This window comes from Rhipicephalus sanguineus, unplaced genomic scaffold (genome assembly GCF_013339695.2).
Source record: "Rhipicephalus sanguineus isolate Rsan-2018 unplaced genomic scaffold, BIME_Rsan_1.4 Seq376, whole genome shotgun sequence".
Lineage (NCBI taxonomy): Eukaryota > Metazoa > Arthropoda > Arachnida > Ixodida > Ixodidae > Rhipicephalus > Rhipicephalus sanguineus.
In genome coordinates, this window is record NW_023615127.1 from 48704 (window position 1) to 59888 (window position 11185).

The 11185-nt window shown below is 46.4% G+C and overlaps 1 protein-coding gene across 1 annotated transcript in view; it reads left to right on the top strand.

Annotated features, from left to right (window-relative positions):
- Nucleotides 1-10872, top strand: part of LOC119377166 (regulator of nonsense transcripts 1) — a gene marked incomplete at its 3' end in the record, with an annotated part of 28233 nt that extends 17361 nt beyond the window's left edge. The window contains 5 exon segments of the mRNA XM_037646750.1: nt 2487-2585; nt 5712-5820; nt 6480-7038; nt 8658-8801; nt 10351-10872. Coding sequence (XP_037502678.1) covers nt 2487-2585; nt 5712-5820; nt 6480-7038; nt 8658-8801; nt 10351-10872 — 1433 coding nt within the window.
- Between the last annotated feature and the right edge of the window lie 313 nt (nt 10873-11185).

The following is an 11185-nucleotide window of genomic DNA, read 5'->3' on the forward strand; positions in this document are numbered from 1 at the left end:
AGTTTTGTCAGCCATCCACATTTACAGCAAATAAAACTGATGCACATACCTAGCGCAGTTTCCTTCATGGCATGGACTGCTCCTCAGATGCACTGTTTCATTTGACAGCATCTACTGAAATGATTCTTTTGTTGGTGTTATATACAGTCGCAAACCAATCTTCCGGACCTGGCGGGAACCGCAAAATAGTCCGAAAAATCGAACAGCCCGAAAAAGTTCTTAAGATATAAAAATGTAATTTATGTGGATTAGAGCGGCCTAAACAAATCTGTAATATTGCCCTGCTTCATGCTACGCTTGCAGACAAGCAGATTTAGTTGCATTTGGGCTACAGTAGCGTCAGTGCGTTCGCGATCGCTGCCGCTGACCATTGTGGGCAGTACAGGAGGTGGCCCCATTGCACCGTGCACACTATTTTAACCCGGACACGAAATGGTGTACACAATGTCTTGGTTGGTTGGCGGAATTTAACAACGTGGTAGGGGAGGGCTGGGGTTCTTTAACCTGCACTGGCATTGCACATTATGCAAGTCTCCAGCATTTCGCCTCCATCTAAACGCAACCGCCATCGAACTGGCGTGTTTCAGGCCAGCAGCTGAGCACCGTAATCACTGAGCAACGGCAACGGCAGCGAACGTGGGATGCATACATCTCAAAAGCACACTTGACACGCCAGCAACACAACCATGTGCGGAATAACAAGTGCACAGAAAAAAAAAGAACAAAAGAAAGCTACCCGCGTAGCAATGATGATGATAAGGCTGACTGAAAAGAAGAAGTTGCATCCCCTAGAGTGTTTTGTCTGCCAAGGAAGAGTGGGCATGGCCTCCGAAATCGGAATATTGTGTGCGTCCCAATCTTCGAGGCTACACAACTGCCCACTAAAATCCAAACTTTACCAAGTCAGCGGAAAATCCAACATGGCGGCTTTTGAAATCTAGCAGCGTGGCTCGAAACGAGTGATTTAGTCTGAAAAATCGAACTTTTGGGGATTAATTCATCCAAAAAATCGGTCGGGAAAATCTGTTAGTCCTATGGGGAACCTTTACGGTGCATTTATAAAATCTGAAATATTCATTCAGTTTGAATTTTTGGAGTCTGAAAAGTCTGTCGGGTCGACTGTATTTCAAACTGCATGAGAAGTGATCCTGAATGTGTTCAGATACACACACTTGTAAGGGTATAATATTCTACATAACGATTGTGTAGGGGAACAGAAGTTTAATACACGCTTAGTAAAATGCAATCCTTTTGCTTGGAATTTCCATGGATATGCAAACAGTATTTCTCACAATAATTTGATATGGCGGGACTTTATATATCCCAGGTTGACTGGGATATATGTCCTTTCAGGGACATTGAGCTTGGAACAGTTGATAGCACAAAGTATACTTCATTTTTTTTTTCTCACCTGTTGGCATATAGTTTTCTACAGAACCTAGAGGGAACTCTGGGCCTGAAGTCTTTCAGCTACCATGGGGATGGCAATTTGGATCTGTCTAAACTGCACGCTTGTTGCTTCAAGTTTCTTGTGAAATTATTAATCTTGGATCTGTAGGTGATAGTTCATGACGGTATTTAGCATAGCAGGCAAATGTGTGTTTAAAAAAAGAAAGGTACAGAGAAGAAACAGTGCCCTTTCTTGTTTATCGCAACTTTTTTTCCACATGAAACAACCATTTGCATGCTCTATAGTTATAAAAATGCAAACCCCGAAACCAATGTGTGTTTATTAAAAAATGAGAGGGAGAGAGAGAAGGCACACATAATTTCCTAGAGAGCCCTTGTGTCATCAACACTTTTTCCAAGTTATAACCAAAGGACCTCATTATCGGAGTTCATTCCCTTAGGATTTGATTGCTGCAAAACTTTCTTGTATCTTTCAAGACGAAGCAGGGTTAGAGATTTGTCGCACGCTTTAAGCATTTTCTCCCTTCTCTGATCCTGATGAGTGCACTGGAAGCTATACAGGGAGGGATAAGACAGGGGGGAAAAAAGCTACGTCAGCATGCATAATGGCCTTGAGCACGCGTCATGAAATGCAATTGCTCAATCCCGTTGGGATTCCTGTGTGCGCTAGTCTTGCTACTGTTTAAATTTAGCACAGTATATAGCGCAGTGCTGGCATGTGGCGACATCTGGTGGCAAGGAACGAATCTGTACCGAACACCGCTCCCAATTTATGTCGGCTATCAGCCAATAGGAGTAATCTGCTGTTTGATGATTACCCACCGAAGAAGAGGCCCAGTCCTCACCCACCGAAGTTTGTGAGGATGGGGGCCTCTGTAGAAGAGGGTGCTTGACTGAGTGGCAACTTCGCCCTCTGCTTGGAAGCCCTACGTGCTGTGCACGACTGCAGAATTTGGCTGAACTGTTCACAGCATTGTTTGCTGTTTGTAGATTGTGTTGTTTGACCAAACCTGAGGGGTGGCTCAGGACCACTTTTAATGACTGCTGCAATTTCTCTGTTCCCATCTCTTGTGCAGATATGCGGCTGATGCATGGTGATGAGCTACGGCTGCGTTACCTTGGGGAACTGCACAAGCCGTGGTCTGGTGTAGGCCATGTCATCAAGATACCTGACAGTATCCTTTAGAGCTGGAAATAGATCCCTTCCACCCCCCACCCCCCCATTTTTTTTTCTCGTTGCCAACTGCGGTTACTCAATCGCTATTTCGTGGTGCTGCTAAGCATGAGGTCATAGGTTCAATTCTTGGATGCGTTGTGATGTGGTTATAATGCGAAAATGTTATGTAGTGTGTTTATAGTGGATGTTCAGGAACCCACCCTCATAACTTAATGGGCATTGGTACGCCGTGTATTCATTTCACCATACAGTAGACTCACGATAATTCAAACTTGAGGGGACCTCAGGATTTTATTTGAATTATCAGAAGTTCTCATAAATATGACTCAGGGCAACACACCAACTAACACTGCGATGTTTATTGTTTCTCAGAGCGCAGCAGCAACATCATAAACAGCTCTGCATGATTGCCAGTAAAATTTTTATACATCAGTGATAATACTGGTTTTTGTTATCATACAAGGCATGCACGGGTGTGTAATTAAGGGACGAAATGTGTTGCATCCCACGACAGTTGCTAGCCCCTTCTAATTCTTAGGACGCTTTTTCGCATGGCATACCGCAGAGGAAGTGACTTTAAGAAATGGTTAGCATGTGATACATCAAGGCCAGACCGTACAGTTTTTTTTTTTTTTTCATCGGTCAGCAGGAGATTATTGTTGCGCAAGGTTCGGCTAGTTTGCCCGTTTTGTAGGCAGGCTTTATTTGCGTCTGTTAGTAAGAGAAAACCTTGAATGTTCAGCTAGAAGCTGCAGCATAAACTGCCATAAAGAAGCTGCACCATAAACTTTCGGCACTTCTGTCTCATGCACTTGATGCGTGAAACAGAAGCCGCACGTACCAGTTGCATCCGGCAAAAACCGCTTACAACAGTGCCTCAGCCCTCTGGTAGCTAGACAGCAACTAGTTCCGGTTCCCGCAGCTGTCGCACTGTTAATGTGGACGGGTTTAACAATCGCTGTTCAACACATCCGGTGCTATGACGCGAAATCTAGTGAAAGTTATCGTGTACTAGAAAGTGAGCTCAAAATTACCTGCCATGCTACCTGCTTGCAACGGTCACTCCAGAACCACCCAGCCAAAAGAAAAACGATCACGCCGGAATTGCGCAGCTCAGCGAGCAGTGCACTGTGACAAAAACAAATGCGTTCCGGCTGGTTCTGGCTAGCTATGGCAGCCCGCGACTCGAAAAATTGGAGAGGCCCTATGGTGGCAGTGCGGAGGAACTCGGTTCCTCGGTTTCCCGGCTTTTTCCATCCGGTTGCAGTGTGTTCGCGTGCCAGTCTGTGTCGTCTTGTGGTTTTTTTTTCTCGGACAGTCCCAGGGAGGCGTCATAAGAGGCGAGGCCGGCATGAAATTGCGTCGTACAGTCGAGGTTTTTAATACATTATTTCTATAGGGGTTTTGTAGGGACCAAGCCAATGCGTCGTAAAATGCGGGTCGTCGCATGACCGGGGCCGTATATTCGAAGTTCCACTGCAAATCCCCCGCAATAGCTACTAAGGTCATGGTATGCAAAACATCGTAATTTATCCATCTTTGCGCAGCGCACGAACTTGACAAGGACACAAGAGAAGAGGACGGGACAAGCGCTGATCTTCAACTGAAAGATTTTATTTGAAAAAAACAAATATATATATATATATATATATATATATATATATATATATATATATATATATATACAGAAACAAACGTGCCACGCAAGATTACACTCGATCAATGAAACGGATTTCTTGTTCCGATAATGAGACTGATGGCTGACTTATACAAACACTATCGCACTTAGCCATGTGGTACGCCTCTGAAATCTCACGTGTGCGTTGATTATGATGGCGAGTGATGATGGACGTTTGCTCAAACGAAGGCATGCACCCGCAATCCCGGCAGTGGCTGGCGAGGTGAGACGAAACGCCCCCCTTCAAAGAATTCGCATGCTCGCGCAGCCGAACATTAATACATCTGGCAGTCTGTCCAATGTAGACAGACCCGCAGGTACAAGGAATTTTATATACCACCCCCTCTGAACACGCGGTGTACTTCTTAACATGTCTGATTGAGCAGGCATCATCACCTGCCCAGGGGCGGCGCCAGGATTTTTTTACTGGGGGGGCACCCACGACAAGTGGGTTCCTTCAGAGGGGGCAGAGAGGCTGGGAACATATGCATTGTATTTTGACTATGCTTGCTCTTGGGGGGGCAAAGGGGGGGCAGGCGGAAATTTTGGGGGGGCTGAAGCCCCCCCAAACCCCCCACTGGCGCCGCCCCTGCACCTGCCCTTGCAACCCCATTTGCGCGTCTTTCAATCTTGCCACACAGGCTGCCCAATTTGATGCCACCTGAAAAAACAACATCAACCTCATATGCCTGTGTATACCTCATAACCTCATAAGTCTGTCTACATCGGACAGACTGCCAGATGTATTAATGTTCGGCTGCGCGAGCATGCGAATTCTTTGAAGGGGGGCGTTTCGTCTCACCTCGCCAGCCACTGCCGGGATTGCGGGTGCATGCCTTCGTTTGAGCAAACATCCATCATCACTCGCCATCATAATCAACGCACACGTGAGATTTCAGAGGCGTACCACATGGCTAAGTGCGATAGTGTTTGTATAAGTCATCCATGAGTCTCATTATCGGAACAAAAAATCCTTTTCATTGATCGAGTGTAATCTTGCGTGGCACGTGTGTTTCTGTATATATATATATATATATATATATATATTTGTTTTTTCAAATAAAATCTTTCAGTTAAAGATCAGCGCTTGTCCCGTCCTCTTCTCTTGTGTCCTTGTCAAGTTCGTGCGCTGCGCAAAGATGGATAAGTTCCAACTCGCCCGCCTGTCAATCCTACCATCGTAATTTACTTGATTACAAACCGAAAAGTCTGCTGTTTATAATTGAAAGTTGGCTGACCATAGATAACACGTGACAACAAGGGCCAGTAAAGTGAAAGTGATAAACCCCCCTCCCAGAATTCTATGCACTACAGTAAAACATATGTGCCTGCTGGTAACACACAGTATTACTACGCACTTACAATAATTCATTGTTTTTACGTTTATGACATGCTCATGTTCTTGCTTTTTCTGTCTGTATGCTTATCCTTGACTGCTTTACAAAGACTACAGTGAGGAAGTAGGTATTGAGATGAAGACCAACTTGGGCGTCCCATCAGAGTGCACCTCTAACTTTGTTGTTGACTTTGTGTGGAAGTCCACATCCTTTGACAGGTATGTGTGTCTGTTGGGCCTCATAATTAGGCTGTGAACATATAAGGATAGCTTCTATCTTTGCATGATCCTTAGTTTAAATTGGAGTCATACTTGTCAACATTAGGTTAGCGTAGTTTCATGCTTGTTCTAATAGAAGAAGCCCTGTAGCTGCACAAGTGTGGAGATGTTCTGGGCAAGAAAATGCATGGTACTGTGTTGCAGTCAGTTGACTGATGCTATTAATGCAAGAAGCAGACCGTGCAAAAACACTTTTGTGTGTGCACTATTGTTGTTTACAAGTGTAGCTTTTATAAAACGGCCTCATTTGCACCACACACTATTGTGAAGTGGTGCAAAAGGGTGCATTGCTTGCAAGAAGGATTCTTTCTCTGTGAGAAAAAAAAAGGGAACTGTTTGTCATGACAGAGTGAGGGGTTCCAGCACATTACGACACGAGCACAATAGGAGAGGCGCACTGGACAAAGGCTGGAACCCCTCACTTTGTCAAGGCAAACAACTCCCAGCCTTTGTCCTGTACGTCTCTCCTCCTGTGCTCGCGTCGTAACCTGCTGGAACCCCTCACTTTGTCATCATCTATTACCTGGCTCAGAAAACCATGCTGCTAAACTGTTTGTCTTGTCTGGGTTGTGATCTGTGCTTGGTTGCCACCATTGCAGGATGCAGGCTGCACTCCGCAAGTTTGCTGTTGATGAGTGCTCGGTGTCGGCGTACATCTACCACCGACTGCTAGGCCACGAGGTGGAAGAGGTGGTGATGCGATGCCCACTGCCCAAGCACTTCTCGGCACCCCAGTTGCCCGAGCTGAACCGCTCTCAGGTTTATGCAGTGAAGCACGCACTGCAGCGGCCGCTGTCGCTCATCCAGGGCCCGCCCGGTACGGGCAAGACTGTAACGTCGGCCACTGTTGTGTACCACCTGGCCAAACAGAGCACTGGGCCTGTCCTGGTATGTGCACCCAGCAACATCGCCGTGGACCAGCTGACGGAGAAAGTGCACCAGACAGGCCTGCGGGTGGTGCGCTTGTGTGCCAAGAGTAGAGAGGCCCTGAACTCGCCCGTCTCCTTCCTGGCGCTGCACAACCAGATCCGCAGCATGGACGGCCACTCTGAGCTGCACAAGTTGCAGCAGCTCAAGGACGAGACGGGCGAGCTGTCGTCAGCCGACGAGAAACGGTACCGCATGCTCAAGAAGGCCTGTGAGCGTGAGCTCCTAGAGGTGGGTGCACTAGGGCAAGTGGAAGCCTGTGTTTTTGCTACATTGTAGCCTGAAGAACTTCATAAGTGCGCTTATGGCTTTTGCTTAAGATGAACTCTATGGCTGATGGTCCAGTATGGCCCCATTTCAAACGGACACACTAAGCTGATAATTCCTAATTTTTTATAGATCATATTGTGTTATAACTATTTAGGAAGAGTAAATACTCATACTGGCAATTCGTTCGTCTTGTTTTATAAATATGCAAGTCATGATGAAGCTATAGAAGAAATCTTTTGTTGGGAACATTACCTTAGTGTGTTATGGCGCATCAGTGAAATGCAAAGAGCTCTGATTTGTCCTCTGCTATACTAATATACTCAATACAGTCACCGACCGATTTTCCGGACCTTACGGACTGCAAAATAGTCCGAAAATCGAACAGTCCGAAAAAGTTGTTGGGCCATGAAAACAAAGTTTATTTGAGGATGAGCAGATTTGGTTGTATTTGGGCTACAGTGACGTCAGTGCGTCGGCGATTGTTGTGGGCGGCACGGGAGGTGGCCCCATGGCATCAAGCACGCAAAATTCAAAGCCAGCCACAAAAGGGTGCACCCAATGTCTCGTTTGGTAGTTTTGTGGGATTTAATAATGCGGTAGTGGAAATTAAACCTGCACGCACAGTACGCGGGCCTCCAACATTTCTTCTCCATCGGAACACAACCGCAATCGAACCTGCGTGCTTCAGGTCAGCAGCCGATCACCGTAACCATTAAGCAACCGCAACGGCAGAGAAAATCGGACGCGCACGACAGCTTAAAAACACACTTGACACACCACCAACATGTCCACGTGCGGAATGAACACTAAGAAAACGATCACAAAAAAAAAAAAACCTGCGTAGTAATGACGATAAGACACTGAAAAAGAAAAAGTAGCGTCCCCTAAAGCATTTTGTCAGCGAAGGAAGAGCGGGCACGGCCTCTGAAACTCGAAAATTGTACACATTCATAATCTTGGAGGCTGTACAATAGGCTGCAGGAAGCAAAACGTGACCAAGCCAGCAGAGAATCCAACATGGCAGCTTTCAAAATCAAGCGTAGGTCTTGTACAGAACTGTGGCGTACTGGAGGGGCGACAGTCTCCATTGTTTGGGCCACATTGTTAGTTCCCCCGGCTGTTGTTGTAGCCATGGGGTCTGAACAAAAGTGTGTGGACTGTGTACCATGCTGCGGATGAAGGACTTGCAATGCTCAGTGAAATCGTGCCAAGTGCTACAGAAGACTTTTTTTTTTAAAGCCGTTTGAAGATTTTGATGGCCAGCGTCGCTGCCTGGCCTCTGGGTCTCTGTGTGGTAGAGTGGTGATTGAGCAATTCGGAGAAGACACAGAGGAGCCGGGGAATCGTGCTAATATTGAACGTATCAGCGAGGTTCTACTGTGTTGCGATTTTAGGCCTGTTCACTTCTGGTAGTTTTGACTAGCACACTAACTATGATTGATGTTGTCAATGAGTACAGGTAAACGTTTGTTCAAGATTTCTGTTAAATAGCATCTGAATTAGACAGAAATTGTATTTGTAGCACACTGAAAAGATGCCGGGCATACAAGTCATTAAGCCTGAAAATGGTTGTTTTGCAGGCCGCAGATGTCATCTGCTGTACGTGTGTTGGGGCAGGAGACCCTCGGCTTGCGCGCTTCAAGTTCCACTCCATCCTCATTGACGAGAGCATGCAGGCCACCGAGCCAGAATGCATGGTGCCTGTTGTGCTTGGGGCCAAACAGGTGAGAATGTGCCCATGATGAAGTGCATTATCATTAAGGAAATTGCTAGCATACTATCACAAAAAGTTGCTTATTGGGAAAGGTGGAAGCCAGAAGAGGTGCAGAATAAAGTGGACAGCGGCCTCATCTTTATCATTCCGGCACCACCTGTCCAAAAATAGTTATCATGTAGTGTAAGATGATGACAAGCTGCTTCCGTCTTTAGTTGTAGTATCTCATTCCAAAGATTAGTTTTTAGGGGTTTGCGAATATAAAATTTCTTCTCAAATCGAATAGTGCCGAATAGTGGGCAGAAATATTGAATGTCGAAATGCCAAAGCACAGAATACCAAGCGACTATTCCGATCAGCAGCAGCGCTCCTGACAGCGAACGCCGGTGGTTTGTTCGGGGGGTTCTGGTGCAGTGGAATCCCAATTATACTTCATCCACTGTTGCCATGACCTTCATTTTATGGCGAATCAGCTTGGTCCCAGCAACACCCCTGTAGGAATAATTTAATTAACACCTCAATTATATGACCCAATTTTACGCTGGCCCCGCATTGTACGACGACTCTTGTACAACGACAATCATCTTTAAGAGGAACGTGTGACTTTTAGCCACTCTAACCAAGTCGTTACATTGACTGCATTCTAGAGATTCGTCATGTCGAATTACTCGTAAGTATGAATACTACGAATTCAAGGCTCGAATATCTGCACAGCCCTAGTTATTTTACGCGCTAAACTGGCAGCACCAAGTTGCATCGCATGTTTTTGGCGTTCTGGATATTGCTTGTGGCCACGTTGACTTTTCAAAGTTATTAGTTTAGGTGAGGGCCGCCACTCCGAGTGTGATTGTTGCGGAGTCACAAAAAAAATGCAGTGTATCAAGTGCACAACGGAAGACATGAGGGTTGCTAGACAACAGTAAGAAAGCCATGCAAGAATTATGAGGCCCATTGGGCCTAAATAAATACTTATTCTGTGAAGGTAAGGCTTACTAGTTTAATCTTTTAACAGCAGAGCTGTTTAAGCTCGGAGTAAGTCTGGTGTCTTAGAAAATTCTGCGGGTATGCTCCAAGCAGCTCCTAGCATAGCATATCCATGCATAGTACAGTATAGCAAGGGGGTGAGAAAGGGTAGTGTGGGTGAGGAGGAAGGAAAGGAGGAGGTGAGAGCGTAAAGCAAAGCTTAATCATGCACAGTAGAGCATAGCAAGGGATGTGAAAGAGAAGTGAGGGTTAGGAGGAAAAGGGGGGGAGAGAGGGCAATGTAGAAAGCGACAAAGAAAGAAGTAGATGAGCAAGAAAGAACTCAATCTGTGTTCGCCAGGTGGTGGCACTAGCTTTCCAGCTTCACTGTTTACTCATATTTCACAAGTGCGGAACTGGCTTGAACTTTTCTTATTGCCAGAATCGTAGCATGCATTACTTTTCCTACTGTTTGATACTGTAACCTTCGCTTAGTTCCTTAGAATTTTAGTTTTGTTAGCATTTTAGTGTAAGATTCCCAAACGATACACATATACTATCCTGGTTTATGGCTGACTGATGGTTACTGAATGCAGCTGATCCTGGTGGGTGACCACTGCCAGCTAGGCCCCGTGGTGATGTGCAAGAAGGCAGCACGGGCGGGGCTGTCGCAGTCGCTGTTTGAGCGGCTTGTGGTGCTGGGTATCCGGCCCTTGCGCCTGGAAGTGCAGTACCGCATGCACCCTCAGCTGGCCCAGTTCCCATCCAACTTCTTCTACGAAGGCTCCCTGCAGAACGGCGTGTTTGCCGACGAGCGCCGCATGCGCGGTTTGGACTTCCCCTGGCCACAGCCAGAGAGGCCGATGCTCTTCTATGCCTGTCAGGGCCAGGAGGAGATGGCGGGCAGTGGCACCTCCTACCTGAACCGCACCGAGGCCGCACTCGTGGAGAAGATCTGCACACGCTTCCTGCGCAGTGGCGTCAAGCCGCAGCAGGTTGGCGTCATCACGCCTTACGAGGGCCAGCGGGCCTATTTGGTGCAGCATATGCAGTTCCAGGGGGCCCTGCATGCCAAGCTTTACCAGGAAATTGAGGTGGCCAGCGTGGACGCCTTCCAAGTAGGTTTTCAGATATCTGCAAGGTGGACTAGTTTTATGAGAGGAAAAGATTCACCTGACAGTAGCACAAAGCTACAAAGGGAACGAAAAAGAGTTTTTTAACAAGGCTTTGCAGATTTCGCCTTGCATGTCTGCTGGTCAGCTCATACGATAAGCAACCACCCTGGAAAGGTGTTGATGTTGTGCTTGATTCCTGCAGAAGACGAAAATTTACTTCAGCTGCATGTATTTCTTTCCAAGAAACTCGTATGAGTTTCCTTTGTAGCTTCCCACTACTGTCACAGTCAGGCCATTTGTTTTCTACTGTCATTTT